Source organism: Mytilus californianus, unplaced genomic scaffold, assembly GCF_021869535.1.
Source record: "Mytilus californianus isolate M0D057914Y unplaced genomic scaffold, xbMytCali1.0.p SCAF_3, whole genome shotgun sequence".
Taxonomy (NCBI): domain Eukaryota; kingdom Metazoa; phylum Mollusca; class Bivalvia; order Mytilida; family Mytilidae; genus Mytilus; species Mytilus californianus.
The window spans coordinates 2970817-2993750 of NW_026262679.1; the positions used below are offsets into that span (position 1 = coordinate 2970817).

Below are 22934 nucleotides of genomic sequence, written 5' to 3' on the forward strand. Positions count from 1 at the left end.
TGGAATTTAGAATTAAATTATAAGAAATGACTGTAACATTTTTTCTGTCTATTCGAAATAACATAAAAAATGTGGTGCACACTTTAAAATAACACGCTACGCGGATTATTCAGTGTGCACCACATTTTTTATGTTATTTCTTCATAGACAGAAAAAATATTACAGTCATTCCTTAAATGTCATACTGTGACATATATTTGCTAATATCTACGTCATTAGGTCTCTGGTAGATAGTAGGCTCATTAATACTTATAAGAACCATATCTCCTTAATTTAGCTATTAAGGTAGTAGTGCGTCACCTTGAAAGACATTGAAATGACGTAGATTTGTCGTTAGAAGTACAAACCAGAACAGGTGTTGGTTGTGTGATCATATTTATTACAGAAAGTGACATTTATATGTATTCTAATGACAACCGGATATTCTTCTCTTCTCTTAATAACCCTGTCATTATTATCCAGTCAACAGGAGGGTAGCATGTGTGTAATTTAATTCTGAAAATTAATGGCCGACATGATTCTAAACATAATATCAGAATAGTTTAGTTTTGTGGAAATAGTAAAACCTCAAATCATGACAGTCATGTTGTTGTGGCCTATCTATGGAGTTTTAAAGTGGAGGGTACGGATCCAAAAGAAATGTACGCTATATTCCAACAATTCAAATAAAATATAAGCATGACTTACAAAAGGTGAAAATTAACTTTTTTTTTCGTCCCCTTAAATATCCAATAAATAAATAAATAAATGATCAATATATTTTGTGTATGAATACATTGGGACTGTACATTGGTCACTTTTGGGGGTAGATGTTCCAAAAGGTATGTAGCTTTTCAAAAACTATGAACATATCGACTATCAATAAATGGCAAGTACTTTGATAATTTCAATTCGAAAGTATATTTTGTAAGATTCTTAGAGGGTTTTTTTTTAAACAGTATTTTGAACTTTACGTGGTCCTTGGTTGACCATTGTTTTTTAAAGATTGTGTCAAATGCATGGATGTGTATCAATCATAAATCTTTTAAAAATAATTTCGTTTTCGTAATGCCTTAATTTCCCCCCTTTTGTTGAAGTTTTTTTTTTTAATCTTCACACTAGCATTTTTTGAATCGATCTAGATAAAGTCATTTAGCGTCCACATTATCTTTAATCCTAACTATCTCTATCGGTCTAATCTGAACCACTGCGTTCACACTATGCACAAGTAAAAATGCAATCGATCTGACCTAATTATCCGTGAAATTGTAAACACTGTATATAAATAGAAATATTTAATCAAATTAATGTGTTGATACCAAAAAAATAATGGATTAAGTTATTGTTTCACTTGAATTACAAGTTCAAATGTTGATAATGCTGTTCGTATAGTTTTCGTTAATTTTCAGCCCTTGTGTTGGTCATCCATTTTGTAATAAATTGCACGTGTAATTTTGCCGCCATACATGCGCACAAATTATATTCGATTCAATCGTATACTAGTTTAGATCGATCTCTGCGTTCACATTTAAGTTAGATCGATTCAAACTTAACTACCTCTTTTGGTGTTTTAGTTTAGACCGATTCAAGATCGATTCAAAGCGTTCACATTGGGTTTAAATCGATTTAAAGTGAACCAATCTAGTTTAAATCGATCTAAATGTCCCAGTGTGAAATGGGGTCTTAGGATAGTTGTCTCATTGGCACCCATATCACATCTTATTTATATCTTAGAATTATATTGTTAAAGTTTCTTGCTGTTCAGTTAAAACTAAAGGAATCGTTTATATGATTGATTGATTGGTTGTTGTTTGTTTAACGTCCAGTGGTGAATATTTCATGCATAACGTTTTGAATTTATCTGGTTGTTAATGCTAAGTACTGTCATCATTATCATTACTTAAATCCATGTCTTTATTTATCTTAAGGAGGAAATCGATTATTTTTACACGTCGAGGACATGTAATTTTATATAATATTTATAATAGATAAGCCTTTACCAGTATGTTTAATTTTAACATGAAAAATGACTTAATGACTAATTAAATAACCAGTTTCATAGTTATAAAAAAACCCTGAATAATATTTTGAACAGGTTTGTTGTCTTTCAACTTTCACTGTCAAATTAAACGTGTTTAATTTTATCCCGTAACGTATAAATTTGCAATCAACAAGACTGGTATCTTGATAATATGCGATTTAAATATTATATTTTTAGTAGTTAGGTTGTTTAAGTAGGGCTATGCACAAATCATTCTTTTTCTGATATTATTATGTATGTATTTAACACGTGAGTCTAGATAAGAAATCGATCAATGAGATATATAGATAGAAATATAGTGTAATATACATATATATTAAATCGGTGAACGTATACCAGTTAATGTATGTTTATTTGTGTATTGTTTTGAATGAATTCTATCTCATTTTCTGATTGGCGTTTAAATAGGTAAAGGGTGGGAGTTTCTGCCATATATGGATAATGTTTGACCTGGTTTCTTGAATATAAATCCCCGATCAGCTGATTTCGAGCTGTCAGACACTATAAGCCGGCCGGTGAGGATAGTTTTCACGTACATTTGAAAGATCTGACGGAAAATCAGATTGAGAAAATGAGTGACATCCAGATGTACGGTACTGAGCTTCGATCTGATCCTTTGGCAGACGAAATATTACAAATTGTCAACGGTGCAACAAAATATAAGGTAAGCAATGCTTTATAGTAAATACTTTTCTCAATGCATTTTAAGTGTTTATTTTTTCCTTTTGTTTTGAAGTTTATTATGTTTAGTTAATTTTATATAACAAAATGTGATAATAATGTTACAACAGTTGTTTTTATGTCATACTTGATGTACATATGCATGCTCGTGTTATAAATAATGTTAACATAGTAACTGTCTGTTACGTAAATCTGGTGTCGTCATACAATTGTTGTCAATGAGAATACTTTTTTATAGACCGTCTTCTACTGAAATATTATAGATGTAAAGTACACTGGGATTATAAGAAATGTTGTAAAAACGAGATCAACAGGACGAGAGACAATAACATATTATTAATTTATTTTTAGATAGAAAAGCGTTTAATAGAGCGATTTCATAAAAAAAGTGACACTCCGAAGTTAGTGTAAAAATCATATGAAAAAATCAACGACAAATACGGGACTACATTCAAAGGGAATCCAGCACACCATTAAAGTTAATAGTTTTGCTCCACACTCCAACACTTTTTGTTCTGCAAACGTTAATTCAATTTGAATATAACATCATATCATATACATGTAATTGATACCAAAATGTATATTTTTTAATATCCCAACAGCCTTTTTTTTTATTTCCAGAGACGATAAATTAAAACAACGAAATAGTGACTTAATGAAAGAAATGATATGAATAAGTGTAACTATTTTAAAAAAATGCGATTAAATTACTAAAGAATGTGATGACATTTGTTTTATTTTAAATGATATTATGGCGAGAGAATCTATCTAACCTATTGGCTCTCTCTCTCTCTCTCTCTCTCTCTCTCTCTCTCTCTCTCTCTCTTGCTATTTTTAGACTCATCTCTACTTTCAATCTTATTATGCTGGGAGCTGATAGTTGCAATTTAAAAAGTAGTTTGAGGGTTTGAAAGTATTGGTGTTCATTGACAGTATTAAAAAAAAATAAACATCTTTGTTCTATTAGTAGCAGAATTTGTAAGAAAAGATAAAATATTTCAGATCCGTGCTTCAGGACAGGATTGAAAAACAAGTGGCTATTTATTTACATTAGGTACGAGTAAACACTGGACAATAACATTCAAGGCCACGGTGTTTTTCTTTACAAACTACTGTCCATGAACTAAATGTACCCATTTTCTTAACCTTGGACAAAATATGATAGATCAGCAGAAATGTGATAAGTTCTTATCATACAATACTGAATCAACACTGTATAAAAATAATAACAGGTATTTCGAAAATCTAACAATGAAAATATCAATTGAAGTAAATACTTTAGCTGAGTTGTAACCTTCTATATCATAATAGCATTTGGGACAGATATAACACCACAGACTAAAGTATCGTGAAGACTTAGTCAAATCTAACAACCTAAACCAAAGTCTGATGGTGACTTAGTCAAACGTTTGACTCAAGAACGTCCTGTTTCATTCCAATTTTATAATTTGAAACTTATGTAATGAAAGGCGTGGGCCATGCAATATGTTGTATTGTATCAGTCAATGAACTAAATAACAAACGTATAGATTTCTTTCTTTATGCATTATAGGTTATATAATTATAATGACACATATGAATATCCCCATTGTATTTGGTTCTCTCTCTTTGAAACTGCAGAAATATTGATATTTATGTTTATTTATCAACGAGAATTTTTTTTTATTGTTTTCTCAATTTCCACAAATTGTGAGCAGCAAAACTCACGAGTTAGTGGTATTTAATTGTGTATCAAAATAATATGCATTAAACAGTGAAAGATATAGATAAAAATAAATTCAAAAATACAAATGTAAAACTGTTCAGAAGTAGTATAAACTGAGATTTTCAGAAACAATAAAAGCACATCACACAGGTTCCCGTAAAATTTTGACGTCATAATACAAAATATCTGACGCCATAATGGAAAAGTGATTGTTGTATGACGTCAATAGTTCAAGCGGGACAGATTCTCGGGTCAGCCGGGAATAGCGATAAGGTGTATAAAAGCACATTTTAAGCTAGCATTCAGACAGGTTAAAGACTTATTCCAAACTTGTCAGATGTAATAAAAAGCAAATTCCAATCTAGATTGTTAGAAATAATAATAGCATATTTCTAACAAGGTTGCCAGAATTGATAAAAGCAGAGTTTAAGCTAAAATTTCAGAAAATATTAAAAGCATATTTCGAGGTTAATTTTCAGTAATAATATAAGCATATTAAATTTTAAATTGTTAGAAAAAAATAGAAATATTTATCATGTTAAGGCTGACCAAAATGATAAGAGGACAGGAATAAATAAATAATACAGATTCTATTACCTATAAAACGTACTGTAAAAATCGCAGTTATTTCAAGTTATTATTGATATTACTAACTTGTTTTGGTTTCAGTTTAAGGGAGAGTTCGGTCGAGGAAACAAGAGATCGAACCAAACAGTCGTATCAAATATCAAATGAAGATCAAATATATCGACATTTTCACAAAAGCCGGTTTCAACAGCTCAAACAAAAACCACTGCACAAACATGTGCATTAATGTAAAACCTCTTTCATGTACGGATCACGCGTGAAAACAGTGATCCAATTTTAATTACAAAAGCTTAATTTAGTTCATGGACAGGTATTCAACAATACAGCTGAAGAATTTGTAACAAAAGTATATAGCATTAAACAAAGAAACAATTCAAATACTTCCATGTTTGTTTCTTATGTCTCTTTTACAGAATCCAAAAGAATTTATATAATGAATATGTACAATAGATAAGATAAAGAGGACATAGTGATTTCATATACAATTCTATAGTTTTCGTATATGTACGAAAACTATGAAGGGACTTTTGTTTTAGAAATTATATAAGAAAAAGTAGACATTATTTTTAAGTTCTAAATAAGTTGGTTATGAATTTGGCTTTATCTTGTCAAAATGGTATTATATTGTTATATACAATCAACACAGATATATACATTTTGGTCATTTTTGCAGTTTTTGTATATATAAAAGTAGTTCTGATTTTGACCAATCGTATCCAACTATCAAAGTATCTTCCATGTATGTTATTAAGGATAAGTATTTTCAGAGGATTTCAGATATAACAAAGCCTACTAGAAACATCCACTTTGGATCCTTAATAACAAAATTTAAAAACAAAACAAGAGAAGATAAAAATATTATTTCTGTAGTTTTGAGAGTTAATAAAAGCTAATGAAATCGCGACCCAACAATACAAGTTTAGTTTTGAGGTCACTTAGCTTTTACTCCAAATTCCCAGTTTTATACCACCCGAACATGTTTACCTCCCAGTGCGTTATCGGGATTTATTTTATTCAGAATACTTAATTTTCCAATAATATGGTATGAAGAATATCTCTTTACTGCTTTACAAACAAGTTTTCAATTTGAAAAGACGTTGAAATTTGAGCGGTAAAATTCCTGGAAGCAAAACAAGGGAGACGTTCCACGTTTGTACATTTGAAAATGAGGCTTCGATAAAAATCCGTTATTAGTAACCACTCTTATCATTTATGAGAGTTGCGTGTTAAAGTGCAGTATTTAAAATATTGACATAAACTAAAATATATTACTGAAGTATTTAAAGAAGAATTTGTCTGTGACTTCCTTATATAATGTTGACATATATCATGACTTCGCTTGTGCTTATAGCCCTGATACCATGTGATACAAGACCCCCCGGTTCTTTGTAATCAGATAACTTTGGTGGTGTCATTTGTACCGAACTTGTCCCGTTTTTGGAAGGCATAATTTGAACGTATTTCAACTTTTTAAGTTTAGAAAGGTGATAGTTAAACGGTTGGAATGTCAAGAAAGATTAACAGCTTTATACTTGAAATGGTGTTTAAATTTTTCATTTATTACATAACGAGGACTAATCTTATTTTAAAATAAATTCAAAGAAAGTATCCATAAATAAAACTCCAAGATTTGACACACATATAGGTGATAACTGTCAGTCGACGGAATATATTTAACTTCACGCTATCGGTAAAAAGTTGAAAATTAGAAGAAAAAAAAGTAGATTTGATTATTGATTGTTTAACCTCCATAATTCAGGGGAAAAAACGATGTACCGATATATAAATCGTAGATTCTGAAATAGAACAAAATATTCTATAATATTCTATATATATACATTTTCCTTTTCAATTTTTGCATCGTTTGGAAAAAGATTTTTCTAAGAAGTTTGAATAGATTTATTTACGCTTTAAAAGTAAAACTAGACTTGTTGACGCGGATTCCGAGTAAGATGTCCGGTGGGGTGACACTAGTGGCCTCCTTTTGGACTGATACTTTATGATCAAACACGTTAGTACAACACTTGATAGTGAATCTCCTCCTGAATATGGCGGAATGTATTACAAACTTGACGCCAAATATCAACCCAATGATTATTTCATCCATTTAATCCAATTCTATTGGTCCAATCACAAAAATTTACTAATCTATTAGAACTTATAAATGGGGGGGGGGGGGGGGGGGGGGGGGCAGGAGTTTTTTTTTGGCGAATTGACTATTCATTTGCATCAGTTGCTACGCATGCTTATTGGCTGAAATTGAAATGTAGATATCCAGCTAAACTAAAAAAAGATCATTGATCATATATATAATATTTTAAGAATAAAACGACAGAGTGATAAAAATATAACTTTAGGATATATGCGCATATGCTAGTAACTTAGTGGATTTTTCAATGAGGGTTACATTATAAATGTTGATATTTGTGTACAAAGTATAACCAATTTTTGAAAGTTTAGAGCTACTGCAAGCAGTGATGAGTTGTTGTGGAATTCAGCATAGTGGAAAGGGCATACAATGTTGTGTTAGTCATTTTAGCATCAGTCATACATTTAATAATAACTACAAACGCCCCACGATGTACAGCCCGAGGAGAGACAGCTTAAAACACATGCAGAACTTGGTGATTTATATTGAAGCAAAATGCGGCAAAATGTCTTTAGATGGTGTTCGTTATCAAAGCTACTGACCACTGGCTAATTCATAAAAATGAAAATAATTGATGAACGAAGTTTGTTCATTTTCATCCTGAAATAACAAATGATACATGTTTAATTACAGATTATGGTTCAGTGTATAGAAGCCGGTTTCTTTGATGCTTTAGAAAGCGTCGGAGAACCTGCGTCACTGGAACTCCTATCAAAGAAGTTTGGGTACGACCTGGAGATTTTGGATAGACTGATGAATACATTAGTTAGTTACAGGTTAATCATTGTCGAACAGAACAAAAAGGGTAAGCATCTGCGCTTGTAAACAATTAGTTATTTCCGGAGGGATGATTAAAAATATAACAGGTGATGTTGAAAATAACTTTATCGTGACCATGCTATTCTAAAAACATGAACAGTTAAACTACGTCAGTGATGTTACTGATATAAGTTAATAGTTAATTTTAATATCCTCCTTTAATTCCATTAATCTTAAGCGATCAAATGTGGAACCATAATTCTCTACACAAAATTTTACCCATTTTTTTTATTTTTAGAGATGAATCTTTGATCAAGATATAGCTTTAATATTTCATGAGGGGATCAATCTTGATTTCACAGTTGATAAAAAGTTTTGTCTCGCAGATTTGAAAAACAAACTAAACATATTTAAACATTTAACTGCCAAGTCGTGACTTCATCTTCTTAAATTGTCTCGTGTTTTGACTTTGGTTCAAAATAACTGTAGATAAATATAAATATCATAATTTTACCGAAAATACAATTTTATTTATTTCAGGATCAAATACTTACAAAAATTCAGCAAGTACATCCAAGTACCTAACACGATCTAAGAAACCAACAATGATTGGTTTAATCATGATGAACGATAAGATGTGCGGACCCCTAACAGAAAATCTCCCCGAACTGTTGAAAAATGGTAAGTTATAGTTGCATTCCTTAAAACATGCTGCTTCTGAAGACAATGTTAACGATTTTACAGGTTGCATCCCAATAGCACTGCAGTAAAACATTAAAAGTCATACTTGGATAGATTCTTTGTCTGGGATGTATTTTAGTCCAACGGTAAAAAAATATTTTTCTTCTTCTTACTGTTCAGTTTTAAAATAATCAGCAAAGACCTAACAGAAAAATATGTGTTTCTTATGATGTGTGTGCGTTTTTTTTGTTTTTTTTTTGTTTTGTTTTTTTTTTTTGCTTTTTTTTGTGATGTCTTGTTATACAAAGATATTGAGAGGAAACCCTTCACTTTTCTTTGATCTTTAATTTGAAACATAACATTTAATTTGATCACATTTTTGACTGAACGATTTAGAGCTTGTTATATATACACCTCGCTCTTGTTGAATCATGTATGTCCAATGCGTGTCATTTTTACTCTATGAGTCGTTGTGACTGAACGATTAAGAGTTTGTTATATTTACACCTCGCTCTTGTTGAATCATGTATGTCCAATGCGTATCATTTTTACTCTTTGAGTCGTTGTGACTGAACGATTAAGAGTTTGTTATATTTCCACCTCGCTCTTGTTGAATCATGTATGTCCAATGCGTGTCATTTTTACTCTTTGAGTCGTTGTGACTGAACGATTAAGAGTTTGTTATATTTCCACCTCGCTCTTGTTGAATCATGTATGTCCAATGCGTGTCATTTTTACTCTTTGAGTCGTTGTGACTGAACGATTAAGAGTTTGTTATATTTACACCTCGCTCTTGTTGAATCATGAATGTCCAATGCGTATCATTTTTACTCTTTGAGTCGTTGTTACTGAACGATTAAGAGTTTGTTATATTTCCACCTCGCTCTTGTTGAATCATTTATGTCCAATGCGTATCATTTTTACTCTTTGAGTCGTTGTGACTGAACGATTAAGAGTTTGTTATATTTACACCTCGCTCTTGTTGAAGCATGTATGTCCTATGCGTGTCATTTTTACTCTTTGAGTCGTTGTGACTGAACGATTAAGAGTTTGTTATATTTACACCTCGCTCTTGTTGAAGCATGTATGTCCTATGCGTGTCATTTTTACTATATGAGTCGTCGGTTTGTTGCCTGATTGACATATAACCCATATCTCCTTTTTCATACTTCAGGGGAAAGTCATTTCTTACGGGGTTTTCATGTTTTAGATATAGCAACAGGTTTACATTGTTTTAAATTATTCTAACAGCTGACGAACAAAATGGAAGGTCATGAATTATCTTTCGATATCTTTTTTTACAAAGACAACCTGCTGTTGTTCAATATAAAATTAAATCTGTTAATTTAGACTTTATGGATTTGTGAAGAGCTAGAGAGATACATGTATTTAGTAAAAATAATCTCTATGGCATTTACATCAGTCAACGATTACAAAATGTTGAGAGCAAGATCTGAAGAGCCTGCACAATTTATAGAAAATCCTCTTGTCACTTTTCTGTATGCTGTAAAACATAAATAGCTGCTTGCTATTTGTCAGTAATTACAAGTCATGTATATTATGTCAAGTACTATTGTGTGTGTCTAATTGGTTTCTGCATGCAGAACGATAAAAAAAAAGTTCTCCGAATGCCATAACCAGGTTAGAAAGATCTGTTTCATGACCTACTATTTTGTTCGTCATATGTTAGAATCATAATTACTAAACAGTTCAAAAACAATTAAAAATTTTATCAATGGTCTTTAACATAAAATTGTGGCATGCTTTTCTGTTCTGTTTTGAATACTGTTCAATTTGTATTATTCCATCTTTATGTCCCGACTACGATAATTTAGGTGCAGGGGCACTATGTTTTCCGTTTGTGTGTCCGTTCGTCCATCCGTTCAGTATCAGAGTAAACTTTTGATTAAAGGAAGGTTCAATTTTTGGTTCCACGTAGTTTTCAATGAAGTGTGTGATCACGTCAACTTAAAAATTAGTACTCACATCTAAAAATAAGAAGATGTAGTATGATTGCCAATGAGACAAATTTCCACCAGTGACCAATGGCCAGTAAAATTAAGCAACTAAAGTTCGCCGTACACATACCGCATAGCAAGCTATAAAAGGTCCCGACATGACAAATGTAAAACAATTCAAACGAGAAAACTAACGTCCTGATTTATGTATGAAACAATAAACGAAGAACAAATTTAATATACAACAACAAACGACAACCACCTGACTTGGGACAGTCACATACTGGATGTGCCGGGATTGAACATGTTTACGGGCACCCAACCCTCTCCCAACCTTGGACAGTGGTGTTGCAGCACAACATAAGATCAACTTATCAGTTGAAAAAGCCTTGACTCATCGGATCGACACAAAGCGCACACAAAAAAAAAACAACTAACAAAAAGACTGAAGGCATAAAGTACCGATCTGAGAGTACTTGCATTTACTAAAAGATAGTACGAAGCCAATAACGTCCAATAAATACCAATAAATATCGTCCATCTAATTACTGTTCTAGACAGCCTCCAAATGATCCAAAAGCTCGCAACTGTTATTAAGCTGTTGCTCTTTCGGGACTTTCACATCCGAAAAAAAAAAATTACCAAAGAGAAGTATACATGTTCCAATTTTTTGTGAGACTACAAAAAAAGAGGTTGCTTTGATTCAGTAGATGAGTTGGGTTAGGGTAGTTTACGATATAGCGTTTAAGGTCAATCGACTGGAAAGAGAGGCAGATCGTTTTGGAAACTACGGGAACACAATAAAAATCTTCAGTTTTTGCAATATATGTGTTAGCTTAAGGACACGTGTTTCATTTTCTTAACTAGAAATGTAGATCTATGTCAAAGGGGAATAACCGTGATCGTTCCTAAAATTGACACATTTTTTATATGTATTTGAAACAATAAGAGCAGTGCATGACATTTGTGCAACAAAGATAGTGTCAACGTCCTTATGTACAACGACCACTGTTATGTTGTTTTTTTATTCTATTTTATTTTCATTGTAATGCAATGCCTTCTGATATTGATAGTTTTAATTGATGATTTGCCATTAATTTGTTATTTTCATTTCTCCAACATAACCTTGACTTTTTAACTGGGACTGATTGGAATTCTTGCAATTATTTTCAAGGTCTGCGCTTGTAAACAATTTAAAATTATGCATAGATATGGGACATAGAATTTAACAACTATACATGTGTATATTTCAAAAATGGGGGCACTGTGATAGTACACATAAACTACTAAACTTACTGTACGGTTTGGGGTTTGCTAATTTTTTACGTCCGTGTGGTATCAATTAGTTATCCATGTCCTTTGGTTTCTGTAGAAGAGTTTTCTTATTGACAATCATACCACATCTCATTATTTTTGCATACAAATTTTAAAGGAGAATACTGTGATAGTACTTCCAAAGTACCAAGCCTAAATTGTGAAAGGGGGACAATGTTGAAGTAAATTTAAACTAACGTTACAAGATAGAAATGTGAAAAGCGGACATTGTGATACTGAGTACACCCAAATTATCGACCTAGAACTGTGAAGGAGGGCACTGACTGTACACACATGGTTTGGGACACTGTGATTATACATTACAACAATTAGTAAAATTATTACTGCAATGATCCGAACGCCTTCACTTTCCGTCGATGTTTTCTGTAGTTCAAGTGTGTCAAGATATACATTTGAACTGAAGATAGATATACATTGGTTTTTCAGTATTTTTTTTTATTATTATTGTTTTCAAGTTTGCATAAAATTGTTTTGATATGAAGAGCCTGACAAAACGTGTGTAGGTGTATATCAAAAGCAAGTACTAATTTCATTTGAAAAAAAAAAACATTTTGAAACTGATATAAGGTATTGATTTTAAGTAATAATGAATAATATATAAATGTGTTTCAAAGAATATAATATGTCATCAATGAAATATAATATCGTCTTTAATGTACTTTTTCTTTCCTTTGCTATAGACAGTCACAGCTGTCGCGGGAAACAAACATGAATGACATGATGTTTCATTGATAAAAATGAAATGACTCACTACTAAAAAGTACTTTACCTCCTACATCAAAATGAGAAAAAGTTTAATAATTCATATATTACACTTTCTTTGATTGATTGAACATTCCCAATATTCTTCAAGGACACGTTTTTATATAAAACCTTTGAATTACATGTTGTTTTTTTTTTTTTGTAAAGCTACAGCAAATTTTGTGTAAACAATTATAGTAGACCTTCATTCATATCGAACATACGTACTTTTTATTTTAATTTACATGATAATTAACGGAAATCGATTTTCATCTTTCTTTGTACCTAATAACTAATCAGATTAATTAGATATTTAAATTTTTTCATCGATTGCAGAAAATGGGGCACACAATCTCTGTTTTCTTTATAAGTCCAGTTTAATTAATTTTGTGTAAGCAAACAATTTGACTTGGTTATGTATATTTCGTTTCTATTCTCAGTTTTTGTAGATTAAGTAATTAATTGATTGGTTAATGACAATCATATACTAGAAAAGAACGGATATGGGGTATCCATCCATGACACAAAATCAGTATATGCACAGCGAACAACACAAAAAGCAAAGTTACAGCTCTTTTGTTGCTGTTCTTTAATAACAATCATGCATATTAAGGGCGGGAGTTGGTACGTTTGTACTTGAGTTTTGCTATCTGATGTACTGTTTGATGTTTTTGTTATAGAGTAAAGTGGTCTTCCTATACTATTGTTTTAATATTGTTTTTATATGTAGCCTTTGTTGGTCCACAAACTGAGATTTGAAGGCGGAGGGTTGAAATATCAAAACACTAGTTTAACTCAACAAAAATATACCTGTGCCTGTTCCAAGTCGCGAAAACTCGTTGCCTTTTCTCATACCTAATGTGTTTGTCAATTTTGTGATTTTTGCGTTGATAGTCTCTGTTAAATTTCTTTACTAGTTTTCTAGACTCTTGGCTATGACTGACTATCGTACTTGTTACCTCTTATCTTATCTTTTGTTTTGTTTTGGTGTTTGTTTTGTGTGTGTGGTTTCTCTCTCATTGTTATTTGCGTAGTCGGTTTAACAGGGGAAATGGCACTGTCCCATTGTGTGTCTCAGATTTAACTTCTCAAATCAGATAGAGCAAACGTGACTGTCAATGGTATGCGTTTTACACCTCCGATTTCTATCCCAAACCTTCATCCATTCAAGTAAAGGTCTTAAATTCTAATGGATTAAGTAGCCGTTGTTCTATACTCTATGTAACAATGAAGACTGGCAAATTTTGAAAAATAAAAGTGTGAAATAAACAGTTATTTCTCAATTCCAGGTCTACCCAAGTTTGACATCAACAGAAATATAGCAGCCATGAAAAACGGCATGAATAAGAATGGAGTGAATCTAACGGACCTAAAAAATGAAAAGAACATTACTGAAATGAAAATGAAAACAATCAAGATTGAAGACAAAATATCACCAACATGCAGTCCAACCAAAACAAATGTGTCAAAAAGTAATAAAATGCCACCGATGCCGAATGGAATGAATATGAACAAAATGCCACCAATGCCTAATGGCATGATGGCAATGAAAATGTCAATGATGTCACCTTCTATGATGTCATCGATGATGCCTAAACCAAATAACATGGACAATCCACCATGTGACATGTTATCCAAATTCATTATGTCAACAGATGCATTCTCTTGTTCGTGCGCCAGTGCTGTTGTGCGCGCTTTTGATCTCAGTCCTCACCGAGAAGCGGTTGATCTTGGTGGTATGTATTATGATTTAAAGATTTTATTTTCTTAATTAACTGATAATATTTATGGGTTACTTGTCAAGTTGGCTGTAAAATTTGAAACAAAAACTGTGGTAGTTTGACACGTAAATTAATAAGGCAAGAGTGATGCATGTTACCTTGTGAAGTTTGTTAATACATATAGCAAGAACTGTTTTAAATAAATGACACAAACAATGACCATAAGCATCATTACACTTGATGGTGCAACTAAAAATTCTCAAAATCCTCATTCTTGATTTCCACAATGTTTAATACCCAAATCCTCTCTTCTTTCACTTCTTTTGATAATGTTAAGCTACAACCATGCAATTATGTTCATTTATATTCATTATATATGTTATCATATAGGTGGATCAGGTAGAATCTCAATTGAACTGTCCAACGCATACACCAACATGAAAGTAACGATGTTTGACTTGCCTCCAGTTGTACAGCTCGCACAGAAAATGTTTCCGCACAATTCAGATGGAACACTCCAATACAAAGCAGGTTAGTTCTGTATTCCTTTTTTTCGAAATAAGCAATTCATGTACACCTCATCTATAATATCATCAAAGCTAATAACACTTTAGATTTGAAAAAAATGGAAGTAAAATCTGCATCTCTTCAATATTTTTCAATACTGTATCTGACAGTATTCTTATATTTTTATATGTACCTATCTCGATATAATTTATGCCATATTATTTATTTTTGTCTGGATAGGAGACTTCTTTGAAGACGACATACCTTCAGGCGATTTATACATACTGGGACATGTTTTACATGGCTGGGATGAGCTTCATGTGGATCAACTTCTTAACAAAATATTCGCTAAATTACCGCCAGGTAAATATTAAATATAATGATCATGAAATAAGTCTATAAAATTTGGAGATCAGTTATTTATTATGTATCGATTCAGCAACGACCAGATTAACTTTATGATTCTGTGCCCTGAATCTAACACGTACATTGTTTTACCGTCCCAACTTTTTATAATTTGTTTGGAGGAAAATGTTTGAAAGGAAATGAATTCTAAATGTGTTTTCCGTCGTCCGATTCGGATTTATGTCAATACTGCCGTTTCCCATTTAAGACCTGGTCAGTTAAGATATGAGTAAAAACTAACAACAAATTCAAACAAAAACCTAAATAAACAACTACATTGATTCTTCAATAGAAATTATTGGTACATGCACTTTTAAAGTTGACCATAATTATTTTGGAGAGAACAACATGATATTAATCTAAATAGCATGCCCGACATTGGTGGGTGTCTTCTGGTAGACATAAAACATTAAAGAGAGGGCTGAAAATACTCTCAAATAGTGAATATTTGTTTCTTGGACGTTGTTTAGTTTTTATTCTGTGTTTGATGTGATATAAATGACGGGAGTACCAATCACTAACGTTCCAAGAGGTAAAATACCTTAATTTGTCTCAGAATCGTGAAGGAGTTTCATATTTAAATTTGAGGTTACAATCCGGTATAAAATATAAAAACAAAAAATCCTTAAAAATGAGAAATTGTTATTATCCAAATCGGTTTAAAAAAAATGGACTGTGTGTATTGAAGAAATATTAAAATGACTTTATAAAACTGGAACACGTACGAGTTCACATTCATTATTAGTTCAAAGATTTTAAATGAGAACATACACTACTTATTTATTATATTTCAGGTGGCAGTCTGTTGGTTTTAGAGAAAGTTTTAAGTGACGACAAATCCAGCCCAGAACTTTGTACGACCAATGACTTAATTCTGGCTTTAATGTCGAAAGGAAAAGAACGAAATGCATCAGAATATCAAAAACTTTTTGCCAAGCATGGCTTCACAAATGTGCAATTCCGGTATATTGACGGGTTCAACTACTGTGACGCAATCTTAGTCAAGAAACCGTTTTAAACGTTCTGTCCATCTATTTGGCGTTATGTTGTATTTTCAGTAGACTCAAGAAGCCTGTTTGTTGTACTATTTTTTTAAATGGTCATCTGATAGGTTATTTTACCTGAGGTCTGTACCTGGAAGTATGTAACATTTAAATGATAATTTGATAATTTCCTTTTATCAGAGACTCTTTTAAGTATATTTGGGCAAAAAATTACTTTGTTCTCAAATATTTAAACGAAGTGACACTGTAATTTTTAAAAGAATGTCAGGATATATTTTTTGTTAAGGTGGTACCAAACACCTTGACTAAAATTAATTTGGCTGGTTTAATTTTCATAAAATTTTGAAAAAATATTTACTTTAATCCTTTGACAAAAATATGAAAATTTCAAAAAACTTGAACCAGACGCTTTATCGGAAAAATAATAGTTTGACAAACACTAATTTTGATCATTGAGAAGCTTAATATTACCTTAACAAAAGAACGTGATTAAAACGTTCAGTTGTTTTTTTCAGAGTTATCCCCCTGTAGTGTTATGTACCACCTTAAATTCGTTTTATATGTGTATGTAAGTTGTCTATTTATCGGAAAGGAGTGGGTATGATAAATACGATTATTCAGCACCACATTTTTAAAAAATATTTAAAATCCTCAAACCCTTCCAAAATTATATTAATTTTGTTGATTGATATGGGAATGTGATATGGACACTTACGACCAGATACAGGAATGTCACTTGTGATGTCACGATGACGTCACTATGATGTAATAAACATGTCGAAATTGAGATATTTGACTCAAAATGACACTTTTACGCCATAGCTTTTGGTTAATTAGATATGAGTTAAGGCCTTACCCAAAACAATATTTTAACCACATTTACATCTTTGAATAAGATAACTAAATCAATGGCAAAATATCTTTTGGGATTTTGGCTCATATCTTATATCTGAAAATGGGATAATTTGGAAGTTTATGCAGTTTTGTATAGAATGCAAGATTTTTTAGCCCATATTGAATTATATAAAACAATATTATGAAAAAAATACATATATGTGACAGATTAATATCTTGTGGACTCCCAAAGGATGTTATTTGATAGATTTATTGTACTCAGTTTTGAATTTCGAATTTAAGGGAGCAAAAGATTTGCCTGGAATACCTTCTCCCTTTTATTTTGGGGTATATCTAAGATATAACATTTTAATTGGTGAATGCATATTATGGAGTTTATCTAAAACAGTTTTGGTAGACTAGCAATTGGTGGTTTTCTAAAGTGTCATTTTGAAAAACTTTTTGGGTCTACTAATGAGATCTATTTTTTCTCAACATCCCCCATTTAAACATATATAATAGAATAAAGGTATATACTTCGTTTAATATTAAAAAGGAGAATATTTTGTATAAGTCCCTTACATATAAATAGGAAATTATTGGATTTCCTAAAAGAAATTAGAGTTAGCTTTTATATGTCTTTCAAAAATAATTTTTGATGATCTCCACTTTGTTTAGCTGTCGTTGCTCTACAAAAATATTGTGAATACATTCAATCTTGCTTTTCAACAATTTTTTTTTAGCATTTTGTGTGAATAGTCCATTTATTTTTATTTGTGGGTTTCGTTTTCGTGATATAATCTTAGACATAACCAATTTTTATCAGGTTAGGACTCCTTCGTCCTGATATCAGGGGATTTTTGTCGTTAAAGTGGTGTGATATACAACCAAGACTCATTTTGATACTAAAGTATAATTTGAAACAGAAAGGATATGCAAACATGCAACTCCCAATGCAATTAAAAAACCCAACACTTATCTTAATATTTGATGTTATGCATATTAAAGAATATGCTTACTACTCAGGTTGTCAGAGGCATACAAACTTTTTATATACCTCAAAGATTAGATTCCTACAGTGATTCTGAGTTGGAAAGACAATGTTTACAAATAATAAAATTTCTGAACTTCAACATGGCATCTTGTACCTTGTATCTAGCCAAGCTATGGATACCAGTAAAAGGAAAGCAGATCTCTAATTCGTCGGACGAATGGAGGATTCGTCGTTACTTCAGTGAGGTGATTTTGTCTAGGAAAGTACTGGATCTCATGAACTTCAAATACCTCCGTCATAATACTCGGGCACTATGTATATATTGCTTTTATTTTAGTTTTGGGTTTTCATAAATTCTTTTACATTTAAACGAGTAAATAATGCATTTTGTATTTAAACAATGCCCAATTTCGTTTTAATTTTGGTAATCAAAACTGTACCGAGTTGAATTTTTACCTATGTATTTTCTATCAGCTTGGTGTGCAAGTCTTTCTTTTTACCATTCTTCTTTTTGTTTGTTAATAGGGCACATTGTTATGTTTTGTTTTCATATATTTTTTTATTGTGCATCAGAAATCATTTTATTAACCAGTATGAATTTGACATGTTATCATCTTTAATGATGTTGTTTCATACAATTTATTTATTGTGATTTAATGTTGGAGACTTTCAGAGAGTAAAATTATAAATGTGACCAAATTGTCATGGAGGTACTTTTGTCTTTAAACTTGTTGTTTTAGCATAATTTACAGATATTTAATAAATGTTCAATTTTAGAATACTTTTTTCATATATTGTCCGGATACCCGTTTGTATTTCAAATATGACAGCGTCTTTGCTGTTTTACTACCAACGTTCTTCTTTGGAACACATATAAGCTGAGAAGCTTCGAAGACGAAAAAAAAACGGTTGAGATACAATTATTTTCATCAAATTTTTTTCATGTAAAATGCCGTAACTGGTTCAAACGTATTTAAATTAAAAGAAACTATACATGTATAATTAAAAATTCACCTAAACATTTACATGGATAGACAAAATAAATTATCAGTTTCCTGTAACTCCCCTTATCATGGTATCTAGGTTATAGTTTTGCCAGTCATGTGATTTATTTCGAGCCCCCACTGCACATAAATCACATAGAATTCATTCAATCAATGGTTTGTAAAACTAAATCATCAAAGATACAGATTTTATAATATTTATTCAGACGCGCGTTTCGTCTACAAAAGACTCATTAGTGGCGCTCGATTCAAAAAAGTTAAAAGCCATATAAAGTACGAAGTTGAGCATTGAGGACCAAACTTTCCTAAAGATTTTGCCAAATACAGCTTAGGTAATCTATTCCGGGGGTAATACGCGGGGGCAAAAATCATAAGGTCAAAAGTAGACTTTCTAAAGACGATCCAGGTGAAGTTTGATTTTAATCGACCTTGAGGTTTTGTGGTACATTTTTGTAAAAATGTGTAACTATGGATGCCATGACCCTCTGGTTCAGCGGTTCTTATAAAAAAGATAATCTGGCAGACATTATCAGCAGACAAATATCAACAACAGTCGTTGCCCATTTATTATTTATCTATTCATTTATGCCAATAACACATAAAATATTTATTGTTTATAAGTACGTGTCTTTGTTGAATAACCTCGAGTGACTGTTGTGCTTTAGATATATGTAAACAAATTACGCCATCGAGCAGCAACAATTTGATCAGGTGGTTTTATTAAGAAATAGAAGAATTTGATTAGTTTAAAATCCAAACAATATGATGGTTACTGAATAACACAAAAATAAACAATACATGCATGTAACAGTGTAACATTGTCAACAAGTTTGTAAAGCGTGACAACATGCCTCGTTCCAAAAATATCATCAACATTTTTATACTAAGAATAAACTCATCATAAATACCAGGATTAAAAGTTTCTACGCCATACGAGCGTTCGTCTTCAAAAGACCTATCAGTGACGCTCGAATCAACAAAGTTAAAAAGTTCAAATAATGTACGAAGTTGAAGAGCATTGTCCCAACATTCCGAACAGAGATATGGAAGGACATCCTGCATACCATTATTATTTATCCATATACTAAGTGATTAACCCGCTGTATAGAGGAGACCATCACGTTCTTTTGTCTGGTTAAAAGGTTTTCATAATTATAAATTAACTGTTTACAAAACTTTACCTTTTTGAAATACTACTTAAGGCTTTTCTACCTCAGCAATAGACTACTTTAGCTGTATTTGGCAAATTTTTAGGAATTTTTGGTCCTCAATGCTCTTCAACTTCGTACTTTGTTTGGCGTTTTTAACTTTTTTTGATTCGAGCGTCACTGATGAGTCTTTTGTAGACGAAACGCGCGTCTGGCGCAAATACAAAATTTCAATTCTGGTATCTATAATGAGTTTATTTTCAATAAGAGGGGTAAAAATGTGTTTTAGTTGGTTTTTTACTTTGAAATTGTTTACTCTTGCTACACTTATTATGATTGGTGTACTTTTATTTAGTTTTTCGTTTTGATATTGGGATAAACGCAAATAACAGAATAATCATGAATAAAAGAAAATCTGGAGTAAATAAACTCATCATATATAATACTAACCGTAGGCAACATAATTACAACAACAGATAGATAATAAAGACGGACTAGCTCACACATCCTATGGCTATCCAAAATCACAACACCATTACAACAACAGATAGATAATAAAGACGGACTAGCTCACACATCCTATGGCTATCCAAAATCACAACACCATTACAACAACAGATAGATAATAAAGACGGACTAGCTCACACATCCTATGGCTATCCAAAATCACAACACCATTACAACAACAGATAGATAATAAAGACGGACTAGCTCACACATCCTATGGCTATCCAAAATCACAACACCATTACAACAACAGATAGATAATAAAGACGGACTAAACCCTAATTATATAGATACTACAGACATCAAAAGAAAACCATGTATATACATATACACTATTTCGTTTTTCGCCACATCTTTCCCCAAAACAATATTTTTTTCGCCACTCTTAATTTTTTTTCGCTAACTCACATAAACATGTTTTCATTCTTGCTTACAAAAAAAAATCAGTTTGCAGCATTGTTGTCTCATTTATAATAATTCTATATATCTATTTCAGATCCTACATTGCAATAAACAAACACTCAATTAGAAAAGAAATCTTGAACTTTTTTTAACCATACGGTAAAATTTGATTTCTGGGAACACGGGGTTCATCTTCACTCATTATATTGGATATTCAATGTCTAGTAAATGGACAAAGGATAAAATCAGAGATGGTTTTTACTTTTGAACCCTTTCTTTAAAACAATAGTTTTCTTTTCCGAATCATCGTTAAAAGTAAATTATGCTTAAAACTGGTGCGGCGCTAAAACGATTGGGAAGTACCCACTTCAAAACAATTATTTTTATCAATTTATTAAAACAATCTTTTAGGTGACATGTGACGCCGTTTTACCACATATTTTCATTAAACAATACAATTAACACCTTTTAAATTAGTCTATTGTTGTCGATTGCTATCAAATGCAATCAGCTGATTATTGACTCATTATTGATTTTCAGATAAATTGATACGTATGACGAGTTCAAAGGTGAAATCCGAGTATTGTGTGATAAGGGAAAAAGTGCGAGAAACCTGAAACAAAATAAACAAGATGGACGAAGTTGGACCGTTATATTTCTTTCGCCAAATTTTTTCGCCATTCATGATTTTTAATCGCCACAATTACATTGTTTTCGCAAAATGCGAAAATGGCGACCGCCAGCGGAAATCCTGACAAAGAAAAAAAAGATGTTTTATCTCAAATTTCAGAAACAAAATTGATATTAATACCTTTTAAATAAAATGCTTCTGCGCCTGTGATGCAACCGCATTCTGACATCAGGGAAAACCGCGCTTTAGCCAAACAAAATCAATTGAGATACAGAAAGTTGAAAGGAAAAGCTCATTAATGATACCAGGCTTGTGATTTATTACTCCAGACAACATAAGACTCATCAGTAGCACCCGAATCAAACCAGTTTAAAAGTCAAATAAAACATGAATGTGCTAAACATAAAAAACTAAACATTCAGAAAAATTGTCCCAAATTCGGCAAAGGGAATCAGTCCTTAAGGCAGAAAAAACATAAGTGTTAAGAAAAATTCAAAATTTTGAAAACAGAAAATATACAGATAGACCGTTTCATAGATATGTCATGTCAACACAGAAGTGCTAACTTCTGGACTGGTGATACCCTCGGGCATGGAGCGTACAGCAGTAGTGGAATCGACCCAGTGGCTAGTAAAACTCATCAAAGATACCAGACTTATAATTTGTTAAAACAGACACGATTTCGTCTGAATAAATCTCATCAGTGACGCTAGAATCAAATCAGTTTTTTTAATGCTTCATCAAATACGAAGTTGAAGAACACGTCAGAAAAGTAAAATAACAAAAATACCGAACTCCATGGAAAATTCAAATCGGAAAGTCTCTTATCAAATGGCAAAATCAAAAGCTCAAACACATCAAACGAAAGGAAAACAACTGTCATATTCCTGACTTGGAACAGGCATTTCCTTATGTAGAAAATGGTGGATTAAAGCTGATTTTATAGCTAGCTAAACCTCTCACTTGTATGACAGTCGCATAAAATTCCATTATATTGACAACAATGTGTGAACAAAACAAACAGACATAATAGGTAAAAATGTCAAAAATAGGGGTACAGCAGCCAACATTGTGTTATAATCTTAATCACTATAAAACAAACAAATATGTCAACAAAGAAAAACAAAATGACATATAGACAAAGCACATTAGCAAAAATG

General features: G+C 31.8%; 1 protein-coding gene across 1 annotated transcript; it reads left to right on the forward strand.

Moving 5' to 3' along the window:
• Nucleotides 1–2492: 2492 nt before the first annotated feature.
• Nucleotides 2493–18861, forward strand: LOC127733843 (uncharacterized). Its single transcript, XM_052243253.1, has 7 exons — nucleotides 2493–2684; nucleotides 7777–7948; nucleotides 8443–8583; nucleotides 13907–14353; nucleotides 14729–14869; nucleotides 15086–15208; nucleotides 16045–18861. Exons 1-7 carry the CDS (start codon nucleotides 2592–2594, stop codon nucleotides 16266–16268), a joined length of 1341 nt encoding a protein of 446 aa, XP_052099213.1. The 5' UTR covers nucleotides 2493–2591; the 3' UTR covers nucleotides 16269–18861.
• The last annotated feature ends 4073 nt before the right edge of the window (nucleotides 18862–22934 follow it).

Coding starts and splice junctions, on each gene's coding strand:
- LOC127733843 (XM_052243253.1), top strand. CDS start 2,592: ATGAGTGACATCCAGATGTACGGTACTGAGCTTCGATCTGATCCTTTG. Junction 7,949..8,442: donor TGTCGAACAGAACAAAAAGG/GTAAGCATCTGC, acceptor TATTTATTTCAG/GATCAAATACTTACAAAAAT. Junction 14,354..14,728: donor AGAAGCGGTTGATCTTGGTG/GTATGTATTATG, acceptor GTTATCATATAG/GTGGATCAGGTAGAATCTCA.